Source organism: Oncorhynchus clarkii, chromosome 30 (assembly GCF_045791955.1).
Source record: "Oncorhynchus clarkii lewisi isolate Uvic-CL-2024 chromosome 30, UVic_Ocla_1.0, whole genome shotgun sequence".
NCBI classification, from domain to species: Eukaryota; Metazoa; Chordata; class Actinopteri; order Salmoniformes; family Salmonidae; genus Oncorhynchus; species Oncorhynchus clarkii.
Genome location: NC_092176.1, coordinates 24,256,315 through 24,278,095, shown reverse-complemented (window position 1 = coordinate 24,278,095; position 21,781 = coordinate 24,256,315). Strand labels below are relative to the sequence as shown.

Genomic DNA, 21,781 nt, shown 5'->3' with positions numbered 1-21,781 from the left:
GTGTGTGTGCGCACACACGTATGTATACTAGAGGTCGACCAATTATGATTTTTCAACGCCGATACCGATTATTGGAGGACCAAAAAAGCAGATACCGATCAATCGGCCGTTTTATTTTGTGTTGTTGTAATAATGACATTTACAGCGATACTGAATGAACACTTATTTTAACTTAATATAATACATCAATAAAAATCTATTTAGCCTCAAATAAATAATAAAACATGTTCAATTTGGTTTAAATAATGCAAAAACAAAGTGTTGGAGAAGTAAAAGTGCAATACGTGCCATGTAAGTAAGCTAACGTATTTCAAGGCCTACCTTCAAACTCAGTGCCTCTTCGCTTGACATCATGGGAAAATCAAAAGAAATCAGCCAAGACCTCCAAAATTGTAGACCTCCACAAGTCTGGTCCTTGGGAGCAATTTCCAAATGCCTGAAGGTACCACGTTCATCTGTACAAACAATAGTACGCAAGTATAAACACCATGGGACCACGCAGCCGTCATACCGCTCAGGAAGGAGACACATTCTATCCCCTAGAGATGAACGTACTTTGGTGCGAAAAGTGCAAATCAATCCCAAAACAACAGCAAAGGACCGTGTGAAGATGCTGGAGGAAACAGGTCCAAATGTATCTATATCCACGGTAAAACGAGTCCTATATCGACATAACCTGAAAGGCTGCTCAGCAAGGAAGAAGCCACTGCTCCAAAACCGCCATAATAAAGCCAGACTACAGTTTGCAACTGCACTTGGGGAGAAAGATTGTACTTTTTGGAGAAATGTCCTCTGGTCTGATGAAACAAAAAAATAACTTTCTGGCCATAATGACCATCGCTATGTTTGGAGGAAAAAGGTGGATGCTTGCAAGCCGAAGAACACCATCCCAACCGTGAACCACGGGGTGGCAGCATCATGTTGTGGTGCTTTGCTGCAAGTGGGACTGGTGCACTTCACAACATAGATGGCATCATGAGGTAGGAAAATTATGTGGATATATTGAAGCAACATCTCAAGACATCAGTTAAAGCTTGGTCGCAAATGGTTCTTCCAAATGGACATTGACCCCAAGCATACTTCCAAAGTTGTTGGAAAATGACTTAAGTACAACAAAGTCAAGATATTGGAGTGGCCATCACAAAGCCCTGACCTCAATCCTAGAGAGAATTTGTGGGCTGAACTGAAAAAGCGCGTTCGAGCAAGGAGGCCTAAAAACCTGACTCGGTTACACCAGCTCTGTCTGGAGGAATGAGCCAAAATTCATCCAACTTATTGTGGGAAGCTTGTGGGAGGCTACCAGAAACGTTTGACCCAAGTTAAACAATTTAAAGGCAATACACTCAATTAACATTTGGTAGCATGTGAACTTCTGACGCACTGGGAATGTGATGAAAGAAATAATAGCTGAAACAAATAATTCTCTATCCTATTATTCTGACATTTCACATTCTTAAAATCAAGTTGTGATCCTAACTGACCTAAGACAGGGAATTTTTGCTAGGATTAAATGTCATGAATTGTGAAACTGAGTGTGTATGTAAACTAACGACTTCAACTGTATATGTATGTACATATATCTCACACATTCATAATCCACTTGTCTGTCCTGCTATATACCTCTTTCTCTGTTCATCATCCCCTCTTTCCTTATCATCCTTGCCTTTTCAACCTCTCAGTAGGGACAGATGCTTTGGACTGGAGGCATCGACTACTCTTAGCTCTTGTCACGTTCTGACCTTTATTTCCTTTGTTTTGTCATTATTTAGTATGGTCAGGGCGTGAGTTGGGGTGGGCAGTCTGTTTGTTTTTCTATGATTTGGGTATTTCTATGTTTCGGTCTAGTATGGTTCCCAATCAGAGGCAGGTGTCATTAGTTGTCTCTGATTGAGAATCATACTTAAGTAGCCTGGGTTTCACTGTGTGTTTGTGGGTGATTGTTCCTGTCTCTGTGTTTGCACCAGATAGGACTGTTTAGGTTTTTGCACATTTATTGTTTTATTAGTTTATTCATGTATAGTTCCTTTATTAAAGAACATGAATAACCTCCACGCTGCATTTTGGTCCGCCTCTCCTTCACCACAAGAAAACCGTTACAGCTCTCCTATTTCTCTATCCTCTCTTCTCCTTCTCTGGTCCCCCACCCCTCTTATTGGAGGTTGTCATTACGTCATGGTGGGTAATTTATCAGATTATTGCATTCCAAAACATGTTTTTCTCCAACTGCTCCCCACCCCCTCTCTCTCTTTGTGTGTAGTTGGTTGGTGAGTTGCTGTGTGAAGGCCAGGTACTGAGTGTGTGTGTGTCAGGAGAGAGTTGGCGAGGAGGGCAATGGTTGGCACGCATCAGACTGGCTGTGAGAGAGGGAGTGGTGCCTGACGTCCACTTGGTTCCAGTGGGCATCTCCTATGATTGTGTTCCCAACACCAGCACACCGGTACAGTATACACAACAATAGGAACACCTACCTAATACCTAACAGCTTCAATTTGTTGGGGTATGGACTCTACAGGGTGTCGAACGCATTCCACAGGGATGCTGGCCCATGTTGACCCACAGGAAACTGTTGAGCATGATAAACCCAGCAGCGGTGCAGTTCTTGACACGCTCAAACCAGTGTGCCTGGCACCTACTAACATACCCTGTTCAAAGGCCCTTCAATCTTTCGTCTTGCCCATTCACCCTCTGAATGGCACACATACACAGTCCATGTCTCAATTGTCTCTAGGCTTAAAAATCCTTCTTTAACCTGTCTCCTCCCCTTCATCTACAATGATTGAAGTGGATTTAACAGGTGACCTGGATTCACCTGGTCAGTCTGTAATGGAAAGAGCAGGTGTTACTAATGTTTTGTACACTCAGTGTATAGCCTACATGTAACAAAATAAAGGAAGCACCAACATAAAGTGTGTTAATAAGGCATTGGGCACCACAAGCCAGAACAACTTCAATGCACCTTGGTACAGTGCCTTTCGGAAAGTATTCTGACCCCTTGACTTTTTCCACATTTTGTTATGTTACATTAAAACAATTATTATCATCAATCGGCACACAATACCCCATAATGACAAAGCAAAAAAAAAATTTAGAAATTGTTGCTAATTTATGAAAAATAAAAAACTGATATCATATTTACATAACTACTCGAACCCTTTACTCAGTACTTTGTTGAAGCACCTTTGACAGCGATTACAGCCTAGAGTCTTCTTGGGTATGACTCTACAAACCTGGCACATCATTATTTGGGGAGTTTCTACCATTATTCTCTGCAGACCCTCAAGCTCAGTCAGGCTGGATGGGAAGCTTTGCTGCACAGCTATTTTCAGGTCTCCAGAAATGTTTGATCGGGTTCAAGTCCGGGCTCTGGCTTGGTCACTCAAGGACATTGAGACTTGTCCCGAAGCCAGTCCTGCGTTGGCTGTGTGCTTAGGGTCGTTGTCCTGTTGAAAGGTGAACCTGTGCCCCAGTCTGAGGTCCTAACTTGCTCCAGAGTGCTTTTCATCAAGGATCTCTCTCTACTTTGCTCCGTTCATCTTTGCCTCGATCCTGACTAGTCTACTGGTCCCTGACACTGAAAAACATCCCCACAGCATGATGCTGCCACCCATGCTTCACCGTAACAATGGTACCAGGTTTCCTCCAGACGGGACTCTTGGCATTCAATCATGTTCTGAGAGTCCTTTAGGTGCCTTTTGGCAAACTCCAAGCTGGCTGTCATGTGCCTTTTACTAAGGAGTATCTTCTGTCTTGCCACTCTACCATAAAGACCTGATTGGTGGAGTGCTGCAGAGATGGTTGTCCTTCTGGAAGGTTCTCACATCTCCACAGAGGAACTCTAGAGCTCTGTCAGAGTGACCATCAGGTTATTTGTCACCTCCCTGACCAAGGCCCTTCTCCCCCGATTGCTCAGTTTGGCCGGGCGGCCAGATCAAGGAAGAGTTTTGGTGGTTCCAAACTTCCATTTAAGAATGATGGATGCCACTGTGTTCTTGGGGACCTTCAATGCTGCAGACATTTTTTGGTACCCTTCCCCAGATCTGTGCCTCAACACAATCCTGTCCCGGAGCTCTACGGACAATTCCTTCGACCTCATGGCTTGGTTTTTGCTCTGACATGCACTGGCAACTGTGGGTCCTTATATAGACAGGTGTGTGCCTTTTTAATTATATATTTTTTTTAAACATGTCCAATCAATTGAATTTACCACAGATGGACTCCAATCAAGTTGTAGAAACAGCTCAAGGATGATCAATAGAAACAGGATGCACCTGAGCTCAATTTCAAGTCTCATAGCAAAGGGTCTGAATATTTATGTAAATTAGCTATTTCAGTTTATTTTTTATATGTACCTTGGACACATTCTTAACCTGTTTTCGCTTTGTCATTATGGGTTACTCTGTGTAGATTGCTGAGGATTTTTATTTAATCCATTTTAGAATAAGGCTGTAATGTAACAAAATATGTAAAAAAGTCAAGGGGTCTAAATACTTTCCGAAGGCACTGTATTCATTCTACAAGTGTGGAACACTGTGGGAGAGATGTTTTGTTGATGGTGGTGGAAAATGCTGTCTCAGGCTCCGCTCCAGAATCTCCTGTAAGTGGTCAGTTGGGTTGAGATCTGGTGACTGAGACAGACATGGCATGTGTTTTACATCATTTTCATGCTCCTCAAACCATTCAGTGACCATTCGTGCCCTGTGGATTGGTGCATTGTCATCCTATGGGGTTATAGCCATGGTAGCCAAAATAATGGCCTGCCCAGCATTTTTCTACATGACCCTGAGCTTGATGGGATGCTGAATTAACTCAAGAACCACATCTCTATCCCTCATTTGAGTGTTCCCATTATTTTTGACAGTTACCTGTATAACATACACACATTAATCTTACATTTCCCGGTAAAGCCCCTCGGAGCCCCCCCACAGTGTTGCTTCTGTACTTGTTGGTTAGATGAAGGTGTTCCGTTGTGGGTGGGCTAATGTTCCCTCAACATCTTATTGTTCATTATTAATCTGACACACACACGTCATCCTATTGTTAATTAAAATCATTTTTGTTATTGCTCCCCTAATCTTACTCTTAATGGGAGAGCCCCATTATGGTATCATCATAACTCATCTGTGTGTGCTTATGTGCATGTATTCTATACTTCTATTGTATCTGTACTTCCATTCTCCTAACTAATTGTTCCCTCAAGTATCCAAAGAATTTCCCACATCCCCATGAGGATAAAGGCTATTTTAAGCTTAGGAGTTAGGGTTACTATTAGGGCTAGGGTTACGGGTTAGGGTTATGGTAAGGATTAGGGAAAATATGAATTTTAATGGAAATTCATTCTAGGTCCCCATGAGGATAACAATGTGTTTATGTATTCCATATCCCCCAGGTTGGTCTGCTGTCTACTCTGAGGTGTGTGTTCTCCTTGCTGTGCGGCAACCGACAGAGAAGTAGTGTGAGGATCCACTTCGCCCAGCCCTTCTCTCTGAAGGTATGTTTGGACCAGTAACTGATGGGTATGCTATTGTTGTTCCTTCATGGAGGACTGAGCTGCTTAGCTTAAAACTAACTCTCCAACAGACAGGGATTGTGAAACACCTTTGTCTTAGTATTTTTGAAGTCTAGTTGTGACTAGGGCTGAGGCGGTCATGAAATTTAGTCAGCCTGTGAATGTCAAGCAAATAACTGCCAGTCTCACGGTAATTGACCGTTAATTAACATAAAACACATTTAGCATCTTCCACACACAGGCTACAAGCCACTGATGCAGAACTTTGGAACATCTACATTTTAAAAAGTCTAATAGATCCATGTACACCAGCCTACACCATCACAATAAATCCATTATTTATTTTAGACATGTCTATAGAAACATGACATGAAGGAAATGTAGTATATTTCAGAAGAACAGAATAGCACACTCTGAGTTGTCCATATGTTAGGCCCTGATCAGGCTATGCCATATGGCTATGGGCTACACTATTTAATTTAGCAGATAAGATTTGTCGTGTCTCTGACTGATTCAATTATAAGATATGCTATTTTATCAAATCGATTACCTAACATTTAATTGATTACGTGATTGAATTAAACCATGCAACAATTAAACCACTAATAACCTGGGGCACCACGGAGGCATTCATTTATATAGAGCGGTTATCTCCCGAATCCACTCTTTAAAAGATCTTCAGATCTTTTTTATCAATAGCAGTCAATTATTAATCGTCAGCTCGATCGGTCTCATTCTGATTGTCGTAAATACTTGGCTATAGAGGTAAGAGGAGAGGGCGGGACTGAGACAGGTAATGGTGGACTGAACATGGTTATGTAGAGCACCTCAAGATGAAAACGTAATATTCAATATCGGCAAGTTAGACTAAATATTAGCACAACACAAACTGGTGGGTGATAACCTTCAATCTGGATAATAACACAAAACAAATCTTAAGACTAGAGAAATGTATTGACAAATATTAAGAAAACACGAAACACACAAATATGACAGAGTTAAGACAGGGGAACCGATTTCAGAACGAAAACGTGACTTCTACAGACACAGACAATTTTAATATTTTCACCATCGGGAATGGTAAAGGTCGAAACCGATCTGTTAAAATCAATAACTGACAAACTGGGTATACTTGAAATAGTCAGTAAGGATATAAGAGTTGAAGGCAAGCCTCGATGAGTGATGAAAAAGCTGCGACCATTGGAGAAGGAAACAAATAAGCTAAAAGTGACAATCCATAAGATTGAAACCGAAGTGAACACCGTTCTGAGAGAAGCCTTACTTGACATAGACTAGATCCATGAGAGAGAATTTGGTACTTACAGGTATCCAAGAAGGAGAAGTTCCTGAATCTGTAGTTAGAGTTCCTCCTTACAGCGCTTCAGATTCCATGCGAAGCTATCGACAAAATCCAACTCAAATGTGTACACCACTTCGGACAGAGAGCAGAGGTATGAACGCCCAATCGTTGCCAAATTTGCTACAATTAAAGATAAAATAATGGTTAAAAGCCTGGGTAAAAGACTTGCTGGGACCAAAATTGGCATGAATGACCAGTTCCCGAAAGAAATTACAGAATGGCATAAAGTTCTGTATCCAATTTCCAAGAAAAATAGATTCAAAGGGAAACGAGTCGCTCTCGTCGTCGATAAACCAGAGACACAAAGACTAGTACTCCATGGCTATTTAAAAAATTATGAAGTTCTTATAGACGAGGAAAATAATGAAACACAATTCTACCCCGGTTATGGATTGTAATAATACAATAAAAAAATATAGCTTTTCTATATATCTTCAAATACACTGCTCAAAAAAATAAAGGGAACACTTAAACAACACAATGTAACTCCAAATCAATCACACTTCTGTGAAATCAAACTGTCCACTTAGGAAGCAACACTGATTGACAATAAATTTCACATGCTGTTGTGCAAATGGAATAGACAACAGGTGGAAATTATAGGCAATTAGCAAGACACCCCCAATAAAGGAGTGGTTCTGCAGGTGGTGGCCACAGACCACTTCTCAGTTCCTATGCTTCCTGGCTGATGTTTTGGTCACTTTTGAATGCTGGCGGTGCTTTCACTCTAGTGGTAGCATGAGACGGAGTCTACAACCCACACAAGTAGCTCAGGTAGTGCAGCTCATCCAGGATGGTACATCAATGTGAGCTGTGGCAAGAAGGTTTGCTGTGTCTGTCAGCGTAGTGTCCAGAGCATGGAGGCGCTACCAGGAGACAGGCCAGTACATCAGGAGACCTGGAGGAGGCCGTAGGAGGGCAACAACCCAGCAGCCGGACCGCTACCTCCGCCTTTGTGCAAGGAGGAGCAGGAGGAGCACTGCCAGAGCCCTGCAAAATGACCTCCAGCAGGCCACAAATGTGCATGTGTCTGCTCAAACGGTCAGAAACAGACTCCATGAGGGTGGTATGAGGGCCCGACGTCCACAGGTGGGGGTTGTGCTCACAGCCCAACACCGTGCAGGACATTTGGCATTTGCCAGAGTACACCAAGATTGGCAAATTCGCCACTGGCGCCCTGTGCTCTTCACAGATGAAAGCAGGTACACACTGAGCACATGTGACAGAGTCTGGAGATGCCGTGGAGAATGTTCTGCTGCCTGCAACATCCTCCAGCATGACCGGTTTGGCGGTGGGTCAGTCATGGTGTGGGGTGGCATTTCTTTGGGGGGGGCCGCACAGCCCTCCATGTGCTCACCAGAGGTAGCCTGACTGCCATTAGGTACCGAGATGAGATCCTCAGACCCCTTGTGAGGTGCGGTTGGCCCTGGGTTCCTTCTAATGCAAGACAATGCTAGACCTCATGTCGCTGGAGTGTGTCAGCAGTTCCTGCAAGAGGAAAGCATTGATGCTATAAACTGGCCCGCCCGTTCCCCAGACCTGAATCCAATTGAGCACATCTGGAACATAATTTCTCGCTCCATCGACCAACGCCATGTTGCACCACAGACTGTCCAGGAGTTGGCGGATGCTTTAGTCCAGGTCTGGGAGGAGATCCCTCAGGAGACCATCCGCCACCTCATCAGGAGCATGCCCAGGCGTTGTAGGGAGGTCATACAGGCACGTGGAGGCCACACACACTACTGAGCCTCATTTTGACTTGTTTTAAGGACATTACATCAAAGTTGGATCAGCCTGTAGTGTGGTTTTCCACTTTAATTTTGAGTGTGACTCCAAATCCAGACCTCCATGGGTTGATAAATTTGATTTCCATTGATAATTTTTGTGTGATTTTGTTGTCAGCACATTCAACTATGTAAAGAAAAAAGTATTTAATAAGAATATTTCATTCATTCAGATCTAGGATGTGTTATTTTAGTGTTCCCTTTATTTTTTTGAGCAGTGTGTGTATATATATAGAGTACACGGAACATAAGGTTGAATATATTATTATAGACCTGCTAGATCTACTGTCTCTTTTATATTATGACATTTCAGCTAGATCTACTGTCTCTATTATATTATGACAGACCAGCTAGATCTACTGTCTTTATTATATTACAACAGACCAGCTGTATCTACTGTCTCCATTTCCCTTTGGCCATTGTTGTGGGCCTGCCCTCCCCTCAACAGCCTCAAATAGGCTATTTCATGTGGGTTGGGGTGGGGCGGCAGACACACGCATTTCATTACATTTTTAGATATTGCTTCTAAATTTAATAGAAATCACAAATAATATTTTATATTATTAATTTCAAACAAGGGCATTAACATGAGAAGAACTTACCAGTCCAAAACGATGTCCTCTCCGTTCAAAGAAATATTCCTCCGCTTGGGAATCGCTAAATGAATCGTCCTACAACAATCTCTGTCTCACTTTTCTGATCAATTTCTTCTAAAATTGTGTGTACATCTGTATATCTAGACTTAGATTTAGCTTTCCCTGACTTAGTCGCCATACTGATTGATATATAAACAGCTGAATCTGCGCGTTTACCAAACAATGCTGTGCGTAATATGCGTAGCTCCTTCCGGTATAAAACTTCAATAGTGAATGTGTTACAAACAAACCAGTTGATTGCAATGAAACCAAACATGACTGGAAAAGTCACGTTTTGTGTGGGTATTTACCCTCGAATGGGTCGTCGTCAAATGGAATGAGACGGAATTCACGACACAAGCGGTTCACAAAATGTTTCGTGTTAGGCTGTAAAAACGGATTTTATCAAACAAAAGATCATTAATTGTGTAACAATGAGCATTGGGATTGCAAACAGAGGAAGATCGTCAAATGTAAACTATTTATTTTAATGCAGTTTGTGATTTTGTTATGCCTGTGCTGGTTGAAATATATATATTTTTTTCATGGGGCTCTATCCTCGGATAATCACATCGTATTCTTTCGCAGTAAATCCTTTTTTAAATCTGACAACGCAGTTGGATTAGCAAGATTCTAGGCTTTCGATACATGTGAGACACTTGTATTTTCATGAATGTTTAATATGACTATTTATGTAGCGATCACCGTATGTTGTGGAATTTCAGCCCGCTACCGGGTTCTGTGCTCAGAGAGGTTAACAAAGGAAATTGAAGGACTAACAGTACAGTTAGATAGCAATTAAAACTGTACCATAGAGGAATAAGTTGGAGGAAAAACTAAAATAAATGGAGGAACTTATTCAAGAAAGATCCAGTGTAATATATTATAAAAATTAAGCGAACTGGATGGAATATGTGGGAAAATGCACCAAATTATTTTTTCATCTTCAATATAGAAATGCTACCAAAAATGTATGGAGTAACGCATGATTCACCAAATTATATTTTGAAAGAGGAAGTAAAATACTTTAAGAATGTTTTAGTTTCAGTCTCCTCCATCTCCACTAACTGAAACTAATTGTATGGATATTTTTCCTAATAATAATAATAATAATAATAATAATAATAATAATAATAATGTCAAATTAACATCTGTACAGAAAGACATGTGAAGGCCAAATTACAGAGGAGGAACTTATTTATGCAATTAAAGCCTTTAAGGCTGGGAAAACTCCAGGGCTGGATGGCATACCAGTGGAAGTATACAAAACTTTTTTTGATATACTCAGAGGACCATTATTAGAATGTTTTAACCACTCCTATATAAATGGTCGATTATCAAACACGCAACAAGGTCTGCTATCATTATTACTGAAAAAGGACACAAGTGGTGTGTGTGTGTGTGTATATATAAAGTTCCAGTTAATTTAAAAAATTGGAGACCTCTTACACTTCAGTGTTGTGATGCAAAATGCTTGGTGCATAGAATTAATAAAGTATTGTCAGATATTATTCATCCTAATCAGACAGGTTTTTTACATGGACGATACATTGGAGATAATATAGTAGTAGGGCTGTTCAGAACGAGTGTCGAGTCTAGTGTACTGTTGTGGTTGGGGCGCGCGACATGAAAGCTCGCTCCACTTTGTTTTTGTCCGGTATTGAACACAGTTTATCCCGTCTTAAATTTGATCGATTATTTACGTTTAAAAATACATAAAGTTGGATTAGGAAAGTTGTTTGGATCAAGTTTACATGTAATTTATTAGATACTTTGTAGTCATGTTGCGCGAGTTGGAACCGGTGTATTTTCTGAATCAAACGCGCCAAATAAATTTACATTTTGGGGATATAACGACGGAATTTATCGAATAAAAGGACCATTTGTGATGTTTAATGGACATATTGGAGTGCCAACAGAAGAAGCTCTTCAAAGGTAAGGTATAAATTATAGCATTATTTCTGACTTTTGTGTCGCGCCTCATGTGTTTGTTTGATGTGTGTGTGTGTGCGTGCGTAGGAGATGTGTGACACAGGGAAGTGTCGTGTGGATGGAGGGCGCCCTCTACAAGATCTCCTGCTCCCTACCATTCTACACAACAGGTGTGTGCCTGCGCTTGCGTAACATCTTATCTCAATATTTGCTGTTCAGTCCTCACTTCTTATGAAACTCAGAGGAGGAGAGAGGACGATGGGAAAAGGAGAGAGTTGAAAGGGGGTATTAGCAGTGGGGACTGAAGATGGATGGAGAAAGAGGTTGTTGAGTCAATCTGTCTGGCTTTACTTGGTTTATTAGGTCTGTTTAAAGTCTCTATTGTTCACAGCTCAAATAGTAAACACACAGCAGTGAACAGGAGAGCTGGCCAAACCAAGCTGGGAACCTGGTGGGATATACACACACTTTTGATCTGACTCACAAAAACACACTCATTCAAAGTGCCTAACTGATGCTCAAACACCCTGCAGTCTCTACTCTCTAGGTTTTATGCTTCCTGTTGTCTATCTGGCATCGCTAATTGAGATCATTTCCTGTTTTGAAGGAGCTGATTTAGTGAAAGGTCTTCAGGCTGATATGTTTGTGCGCGCCCTTGCCCTTCCTCCAGGTCTGATGCGATATTTGGCCAGAGGACGATGTCATGGATCCTGCCCCCTCGTTATTTGCCTGAGCTCTGCCAATCGGAGAGAGACCTCAGCATTGCCCTCACCCTGCACCTCACCTACTGTGAGATACACACACACACACACACACACACACACACACACACACACACACACACAGAGATGCATACATAAGCGCGCACACACACCCCCACCCGCCCTTCATCTACTGTGAATCTATTGCCGTCCTAAATCAACCCCTAGTCCTAACCCCTAGACTCTTCTTGATTTCCCCCTTGTACATCAGAAAGGACCAGATCAGCTATACTGTACTAGTCTGGAGTTTCCATAATATCTTTGACACTACATCACTGTCCAACCCCCCTCTCTCTCTCACACCCTCTGTCTCCATCTCTTTGACATGTCATAATGCCAGTTCCAGTCTATTAACATGTAATATACCTGGTGTTTTTCCTCTTTTTAGCCACTATGTCCTGCATGGCTGTGATGTCCACTAGCCTGGTCTCCTGTCTTCTACTGCACAAACACCGCAAGGTAGTGTGTGTGAGAACTATTCTCCTGCCAGCCCTGTGGTGATATCACAGGGAACACACACCATCTATGACCATAAACTCAGTCTGGGGGGGTTAAGTACTGGAGCCCGTGTTTTTGTGCTTTGCTGCTTATTGTTTCTGTGTATAGACGTTATTAGAGTCGCTGATGCTGACTTTCTACTCTCAAAGGGGCAAAGCCCTGTTCTTTCATTTTATTGGTCATTGGGTCGTCTGCTCACCTCATTTTCTCTCTCTCCACCCCCACCCTCCATCCAGGGTGTATGTCTGTCTGTGTTGTGTCGTGACGTGGCCTGGCTGCTGGAGGAGATATTGTTCAGGAACAGAGATGTGGGCTTTGGGGGGAGTCTGGTTGGGGTGGTCTACCACTCCCTCACCCTACTCACCCCTCACCTCACCCTCGCTGCCCATCCCAAAGACAGGTAGGTAGGTATGTAGGTGTGTGTGTGTGTGTGTGTGTGACAGAGGGAATACCAACCATTTCTCTCCCTCCCTTCTAGGTCTGATCCCCTCATCGCTCCCCACCCCTCTCTCTCCGCCACTCTCTCTCTTTCCCGCCATTCCCAGATACTCACACACACCTTCATCCATGAGGCCGTCGGAGGTACGTCTGTGCAAATTCATTACCACATTCACAGTCTTCATTGATTAGTTGTATTATTTATGACTCTTTTGTTTTTCCTACAATTGACTGTGTGTGTGTGTGTGTGTGCAGCGTGTGCGGTGTCGGCCATGCTGTGTGAGGTGGCAGGCTGCGGGGGCAGCAGCAGGATCAGGGGTGACGAGATTAAAGGTGACGAGGTCAGAGGGGAGATGGAGTTTGACGTGGCACTGTGTCAGGATGAACTGACTGAGAGAGCCCTGCAACTCACACACTTACTGCCCCCGGGGTATATACCTGTGAGTACGTACACCCACAATGCCCCCCTGTGAACAATACCTGTGAATAGTACACATTCACACACACATACCTACTGTGCCTGGAAATACTATACTAGACACACAATGGACTGGCTGGGTGTGTGTGTGTCTTATTCAATGAATGTTTAATGGTGCAGCACAGCCATTCATCTAGCTCAGAGAGTGCGAGAGATTGTGTATGGAGTGTGTGCTCGAACTCTCTGTCCTCAAAGGCTTTTAATCAAAGACATAAATACTAGGCCTTTCTCTCTCTTGCGCCCTCCTTCTCTCCTTCCCGCTCCCTCCTTTGTCTGATTGCATCAGTTTTTATTTCTATCTGACTCACACTGTTTTCTCACCCCCCACCCATCTGTTTCCTCACCCCCCACCCATCTGTTTCCTCACCCCCCACCCATCTGTTTCCTCACCCCCCTACACATATGTTTCCTCACCCCCCCACCCATCTGTTTCCTCACCCCCCTACACATCTGTTTTCTCACCCCCCCTACACATCTGTTTCCTCACCCCCCACCCCTCCCATCTGTTTCCTCACCCCCCAGCCCTCCCATCTGTTTCCTCACCCCCCCTACACATCTGTTTCCTCACCCCCCACCCCTCCCATCTGTTTCCTCACTCTCCCTACCCATCTGTTTTTCCTCACTCCCCCTACCCATCAGTTTTTCCTCACTCCCCCTACCCATCTGTTTTTCCTCACTCCCCATACCCATCAGTTTTTCCTCACTCCCCCTACCCGTCAGTTTTTCCTCACTCCCCCTACCCGTCAGTTTTTCCTCACTCCCCCTACCCGTCAGTTTTTCCTCACTCCCCCCACCCATCTGTTTTTCCTCAACCCCCCCCCGCCTATCTGTGTTTCCTCACCCCCCTACCCCTCCCTCTGTTTCCTCAAACCCCCCCTACCCATCTGTGTTTCCTCAACCCCCCCTACCCATCTGTTTCCTCACCCCCCCTACCCATCTGTTTCCTCACCCCCCCTACCCATCTGTGTTTCCACATTGACTGATAACTGCCTGTCTGTCCACCAGTAGCAACGAAATATGCACAGATAATGCTCTGACTTGCCCCATTTTTCTGTCTTTCTTTCTCTATAGCCATGTCAGTCATCTCATGGCTTTGCTCTGGATGCAGTGGACACACTGGTGCGCTGTGGCATCCTTGTGATGGAAGAGGTTAAAAGTGCATCACACACAAACGTACATCTCTCACAACACACTTTCATCATTTCAACCCAGTGATTGGGCTTATGTCATTTATATCGTGTGTGTGTGTAGGTTCCTAGCGACACGCCGATCTGTGATTTCTGGAGGAAGGGTGCTCTGACCTGGAGTGCTTCAGATGACCATTCTGACTGTGAAGAAGGAGAGGCACGCTCCTTCAAGGTACACACACAGAACTACTAATCAACACAACTCAGTGACTAAAATCTATCTCTCTCATTCTCTTTGTAGTTGAGCCAGCCCAGCCAGTGTCCAGAACTGCTTTTCTTCCTGTGCAGTCTGATGGCTGGCTACCTGAGGGCCCTGTGCTGGGCTACAAAGGGGTTAGACCTCCTAGACACTCCGCTACCAGGTGTGTGTGTGTGTGTGTGTGTGTGTGTGTGTGTGTGCGTGGAACTCCTCTGAGTAGCTGTGTGTGTCTCACCCTGCAGAGGCTGTCTGTTTGGGCCAGATACACTCCCACCTGTGTGACACCGCCCAGAGGGATAGGGGACACTATGGTGAGACTGGAATTACACAATGACATACACACAGAATGCTTAATACTCATACTTCAAACATTTGCCTAATGAAAATCTCCTCTTTAATAACCAGCTTTTTTGTCTGAAGGTTACGCACATGACTCACCTTTCACAAACACTGGTTTGTTGTGTGTGTGTCACAGAGAGCTGCTCAGAGGAGGTGGCACGTGTGACAGTCAGGACCCTGACAGACCTGGGGGTGAGAAGCAGTCACTCTGTATATGATTAACATTTTATCAGTGACTCACTGGTCCTTGCACGTGTATCTAAATAGTGTTTGTGTGTCAGGTGCTGGTTGAGGATCAGCAGAGAGGATGTGTGTTCCTGGGAGTCAGTCCACTCTTCCAACAGACAGACAACAGACAGAAACTCCACAGCTTTGTATCCCAGTTCCTCTATGACTAACACACACACACCACAAGAGAATGACCAAGCAGTGAATGAGAGTAAAATCTATATAGTGAAGCTCTATAATGTTTAGCCTGCTCTTATTGACTTTCATGTGTTTACATGATCAAGTCGTTGGAATTAAGTTTACATTTTACTGTTCTCATCAGGCTATTTTTTTGTTTAATCTCAATGCGTGTTTCAGTTTAGTAAAAGACTTTGCATGAGTCTATAATGGATCGGAACATTGGGTCTTGTTTCAGTTTAGATGTTGCCTTTGGCCAAAGATGTATAGTGATAACTTGGCTTGGAACAGTTCACATTTTTGGACACACCAGAGAAATTGAGAGAAGATGTGTGTTTCTAGTGTTAATGATGCTGAATAGCTCAGTGGAAAGTGTCTAAGCAAGATTTATTTTCATATGATGCTCTTTGTTACGTTGATGTTATTAAACCTAGAAATGTTTTTATTTTCTGAATCCATCATTTCTCTGATCTCACAAACCTGAAGCATCACACTCAATTAGAAGTGATAAGGGCCATAATGATTGAGAACAATCCCTATAAAACGAATGTGTGGGCAGCCATTCAGTTTATTGTTTGCCAAGTGTTCACATAATTAACAATGGTTTATGGACTAGAGGTCAGTTTAGAACTCTTGAGTCTAAGTCTAGGCAGTATATTTCTATCATTCCTGTTCTTGGCAGTGTATATCTATAACTGTTCTAGGCCAGGGCTCTCCAACCCTATTTCTGGAGAGCTACCATCGTATAGGTTTTTACTCCAACCCTGAACTAGCAAACAGATAATAAATTAAACTAAATAATTTCAAACCTTGCTTACATTTGTATATGATCACTGTTATGCATGGAAATACTTTAGAACAGATTTCCCAAAATGTTAATGTTTTTTATGTCCAATGAAAATTAAGAACATATACAGTACCAATCAAAAGTTAGGACACACCTACTCATTCAAGGGTTTTTCTTTATTTTTACTATTTTCTACATTGTAGAATAATACTGAAGACATCAACTATGAAATAACACATGGAATCATGTAGTAACCAAAAAAGTGTTAAACAAATCAAAATATATTTTATAGATTCTTAAAAGTAGCCACCCTTTGCCTTGATGACAGCTTTGCACACTCTTGGCATTCTCAACCAGCTTCATGAGGTAGTCACCTGGAATGCATTTAATTTAACAGGTGTGCCTTAATTTGTGGAATTGCTTTCCTTAATGCATTTGAGCCAGTCAGTTGTGTTGTGACAAGGTAGGGGTGGTATACAGAAGAGTCCTATTTGGTAAAAGACCAAGTCCATATTATGGCAAGAACAGCTCAAATAAGCGAAGAGAAACAACAGTCCATCATTACTTTAAGACATGAAGGTCAGTCAGTACAGAAAATATCAAGAACTTTGAAAGTTTCTTCAAGTGCAGTCGCAAAAACCATCAAGCACTATGATGAAACTGGCTCTCATGAGGACCGTCACAGGAAAGGAAGACCCACAGTTATCTCTGCTGCAGAGGATAAGTTCATTAGAGTTAACTGCACCTCAGATTGCAGCCCAAATAAATGCTTCACAGCGTTCAAGTAACAGACACATCAACTGTTCAGATGAGACTGCATGAATCAGGCCTTCATGGTCGAATTGCTGCAAAGAAACCACTTCTAAAAAGGACACCAATAAGAAGAAGAGACTTAATTGGGCAAAGAAACACGACCAATGGACATTAGATTGGTGGACATCTGTTCTTTGGTCTGATGAGTCCAAATTTGTGATTTTTGGTTCCAACCGCCGTGTCTTTGTGAGACTCAGAGTATGTGAATGGATTATCTCCGCATGTGTGGTTCTCATCGTGAAGCATGGAGGAGGTGGTGTGGGGGTGCTTTGCTGGTAACACTGTCAGTGATTTATTTCGAATTCAAGGCACACTGCACGCATTCTGCAGCGACATGCCATCCCATCTGGTTTGGACATAGTGGGACCATCATTTGTTTTTCAACAGGACAATGACCCAACACACCTCCAGGTTGTGTAAGGGCTATTTGACCAAGAAGGAGAGTGATTGAGTTCTGCATCAGATGACCTGGCCTCCACAATCACCCAACCTCAACACAATTGAGATGGTTTGGGATGAGTTGGACCGCAGAGTGAAGAAAAAGCAGCTAACAAGTGCTCAGCATGTGTGGGAACTCCTTCAAGACTGATCCGGGTGAAGTTGGTTAAGCGAAAGCTTTGTTCACTCTTGGCAATCATCAAGGCAAAGGGTGGCTATTTGAAGAATCTAAAATAGATTACAATTTTACTACATAATTACTACATGATTCCATATGTTATTTCAGAGTTTTGATGTCTTCACTATTATTCTACAATGTAGACAATAGTAAAAATAAAGAAAAACCCTTGAATGAGTGTGTTCAAAAGTTTGACTGATAATAAATAAATATATATATTATATTTCTAGCATGCCTATTCTAGGCAGTGTACTTTATGTTGGTTGTAGGCAGTGTATTTCTATCATCACTGAATAACAAAGAGAGAGCAATCAATACTTAACCTGGGAGAAGAGTGGCTGGACAGCAAAAACATGGGAAGATGAGTTGAGGTCAAATAATTCACCCTTAAATACTGTAGAAGACAACATGTGCAAGAAACATTTGAACAGATGGAAATAAGTCAAATCAGTTGTCTTGTAAGGCAACAATATAGCATGCAGACTATTTCAAGAGATGGCAGAGATAAGATACCGTTGTCTGAATGTCTTATGACACACTACTACCACCTTGTGTTGGTCTGAACAAATGGCAGCATTTGTAATCAGAGATGTGACAGGCTGGCTGTGCATTTTACCTCTATTGCCCTTGAATAATCAATAGCCTTCAGCTCTCTCTTTCGGTCTCGCACTTTGCATTTAGATTAAGTGGGTATCTCTGAGGTGTGTTTGACACAGTAAACACTTGTGTTTGTGTAAGTGCCACAGGAGAGGCCACTGTCTGATGGTGAGACTAACCAGGTATAATGTTTCCAATACAGAATATGTATCTACCGTAAAGCATTGAGCTGCAGTGGACCCAGATATTTAATATTTCCAAGGTCATACATATGTCTGATTGAATCATGGAGACCAAAGCCACCATCTCCATACAGAGAAGTTGAGCTGCCCACAACAGCTGACTCAGAGCAATACCTTTCCAGCTGCCACACTGCCTCATGGTAAGCAGCTGCTATTCCTGCACACACTGGAATCTTATCTGTGCCCACATCTAACCTCATACACTCAGTTGTCTGTTTTATTAGGTACACCACCCCATTCATGAAAATGGTTCACACCTACAGACAGTGAATCATGTGACTGTGGCTTGCTATATAAAGTAGAATCCATGCCTTGAAGAATTCTGTCTGTTCTGGAGGCAAAGGGGGGTTCAACCCGGTACTGCACTGATCATAAATAAAACGCGACATATAGAAAGTGTTGGTCCCATGTTTCATGAGTTGAAATAAAAAATCCCAGAAATGATCCATAAGCACAAAAAGCGTATCTCAAGTTTTGTGCACAAATTCGTTTCCCTCCCTGTTAGTGAGCATTTCTCCTTTGCCAAGATTATCCATCCACCTGATAGGTGCGGCATGTCAAGAAGCTGAATGAACAGCATTATCATTACACAGGGGCACCTTGTGCTGGGGACAATAAAAGGCCACTAAAATGTGCAGTCACACAACACAATGCCACAGATGTCTCAAGTTTTGTGGGGGCATGCTAACTGCAGGAATGTCCACCAGTGCTGTTTCTAGAAAATTAAATGTGCATTTCTATACCATAAGCCACCTCTAACGTTGTTTTGGAGAATTTGACAGTATGTCCAACAGGCCTCACAACCTCAGACCACGTATTACCACGCCAGCCGAGGGCCTCCACTTCTGGCTTCTTCACCTGCAGTATCATCTGAGACCAGTCACCCGAACAGCTGATAAAACTGGGGGTTTGCGCAACCAAAGAATTTCTGCACAAACTGTCAACCCTTCTCAGGTAAGCTCATCTGTGTACTTGTCGTCCTCACTAGGGTCTTGACATGACTGCAGTTTGGCGTCATAACTGACTTTAGTAGGCAAATGCTCACCTTTAATTGCCACTGACACGCTGGAGAAGTGTGCTCTTCACGAATGAATCCCGGTTTTGACTGTGCCGGGCAGATGACAGACAGCATGTCAAATCAAATTGTATTTGTCATACACGTGTTTAGCAGATGTTATAAACGGGTGTAGCGAAAAAATGCTTGTGTTTCTAGCTCTTACAGTGCAGTAATATCTAACAATTTCACAACAATACACACATCTAAAGTCAAGGAATGGAATTAAGAATATATAAATATTTGGGCGAGCAATGTCAGAGCGGCATAAACTAAGATACAGTGGAATAGGATAGAATACAGTATATACATATGAGATGGGTAATGCAAAATATGTCAACATTAATAAAGTCACTGGTGTTCCATTTATTAAAGTGGCCAGTGATTCCAAGTCTGTAAACTCAGCAAAAAAAGAAACGTCCTCACTGCGTTTATTTTCAGCAAACTTAACATGTGTAAATAGTTGTATGAACATAACAAGATTCAACAACTGAGATATAAACTGAACAAGTTCCACAGACATGTGACTAACATAAATTGAATAATGTGACCCTGAACAAAGGGCGGTCAAAATCAAAAGTAACAGTCAGTATCTGGTGTGGCCACCAGCTGCATTAAGTACTGCAGTGCATCTCCTCCTCATGGACTGCACCAGATTTGCCAGTTCCACCCCACTCTTCCACCAAGGCCCTTGCCCTCACCCTCCGATCCAACAGGTCCCAGATGTGCTCAATGGGATTGACATCCGTGCTCTTCGCTGGCGAATGGCAGAACACTGGCATTCCTGTCTTGCAGGAAATCACGCACAGAACAAGCAGTATGGCTGGTGACATTGATATGTTGGAGGGTCATGTCAGGATGAGCCTGCAGGAAGGGTACCACATGAGGGAGAAGGATATCTTCCCTGTAACGCACAGCGTTGAGATTTCCTGCAATGACAACAAGCTCAGTCTGATGCTGTGACACACCGCCCCAGACCATGACGGATCCTCCACCTCCAAATCGATCCCGCTCCAGAGTACAGGCCTCGGTGTAACGCTCATTCCTTCGACGATAAACGCGAATCTGACTATCACCCCTGGTGAGACAAAACCGTGACTCGTCAATAAAGAGCACTTTTTGCCAGTCCTGTCTGGTCCAGCGACGGTGAGTTTGTGCCCATAGGTGACGTTGTTGCCGGTGATGTCTGGTGAGGACCTGCCTACAAGCCCTCAGTCCAGCCTCCCTCAGCCTATTGCGGACAGTCTGAGCACTGATGGAGGGATTGTGCAACTCGGGCAGTTGTTGTTGCCATCCTGTACCTGTCCCGCAGGTGTGTATTACGGATGTACCGATCCTGTGCAGATGTTACACGTGGTCTGCCACTGCGAGGACAATCAGCTGTCCGTCCTGTCTCCCTGTAGCGCTGTCTTAGGCGTCTCACAGTACAGACATTGCAATTTATTGCCCTGGCCACATCTGCAGTCCTCATGCCTCTTTGCAGCATTCCTAAGGCACGTTTACGCAGATGAGCAGGGACTCTGGGCATCTTTCTTTTGGTGTTTTTCAGAGTCAGTAGAAAGGCCTCTTTAGTGTCTTAAGTTTCCAGAACTGTGACCTTAGTAGGTAATTATCTGCAAGCTGTTAGTGTCTTAACGACTGTTCCACAGGTGCATGTTCATTAATTGTTTATGGTTCATTGAACAAGCATGGGAAACTGTGTATAAACCCTTTACAATGAAGATCTGTTAAGTTATTTGGATTTTTACTAATTTTCTTTGAAAGACAGGGTCCTGAAAAAGGGACATTTTCTTTTTTTGCTGAGTTTATATAGGGCAGCAGCCTCTGTGCTAGTGATGGCTATTTAACAGTCTGATGGCCTTGAGAAAAAAGCTGTTTTTCAGTCTCTCGGTCCCAGCTTTGACATACCTGTACTGATCTCGCCTTCTGGATGATAGCGGGGTGAACAGGCAGTGGCTCGGATGGTTGTTGTCCTTGATCTTTTGGGCCTTCCTGTGACATCGGGTGTTGTAGGTGTCCTGGAGGGTTCATGTGTGGGCAAGCGGTATGCTGATGTCAACGTTGTGAACAGAAGGGTGGCGGTGAGGTTATGGTATGGGCAGGCATAAGCTGCGGACAACAAACATTTTATCGATGGCAATTTTTGATTG

The 21,781-nt window shown here is 43.1% G+C and overlaps 1 protein-coding gene across 1 annotated transcript in view; it reads left to right on the top strand.

The window, feature by feature from the left end:
- The window catches only part of LOC139389910 (glycerol-3-phosphate acyltransferase 2, mitochondrial), a 41,414-nt gene extending 25,812 nt beyond the window's left edge, over nucleotides 1–15,602 (top strand). Inside the window, exons 10-23 of the mRNA XM_071136943.1 lie at nucleotides 2,258–2,437; nucleotides 5,387–5,488; nucleotides 11,305–11,387; nucleotides 11,888–12,006; nucleotides 12,367–12,437; nucleotides 12,713–12,876; nucleotides 12,955–13,058; nucleotides 13,170–13,354; nucleotides 14,464–14,541; nucleotides 14,644–14,751; nucleotides 14,821–14,941; nucleotides 15,021–15,089; nucleotides 15,254–15,309; nucleotides 15,399–15,602. Of these exons, the coding sequence (XP_070993044.1) occupies nucleotides 2,258–2,437; nucleotides 5,387–5,488; nucleotides 11,305–11,387; nucleotides 11,888–12,006; nucleotides 12,367–12,437; nucleotides 12,713–12,876; nucleotides 12,955–13,058; nucleotides 13,170–13,354; nucleotides 14,464–14,541; nucleotides 14,644–14,751; nucleotides 14,821–14,941; nucleotides 15,021–15,089; nucleotides 15,254–15,309; nucleotides 15,399–15,515 (1,557 nt within the window). The 3' untranslated portion in view covers nucleotides 15,516–15,602. The remainder of the gene's footprint in view (nucleotides 1–2,257; nucleotides 2,438–5,386; nucleotides 5,489–11,304; nucleotides 11,388–11,887; nucleotides 12,007–12,366; nucleotides 12,438–12,712; nucleotides 12,877–12,954; nucleotides 13,059–13,169; nucleotides 13,355–14,463; nucleotides 14,542–14,643; nucleotides 14,752–14,820; nucleotides 14,942–15,020; nucleotides 15,090–15,253; nucleotides 15,310–15,398) is intronic.
- Nucleotides 15,603–21,781: the final 6,179 nt, after the last annotated feature.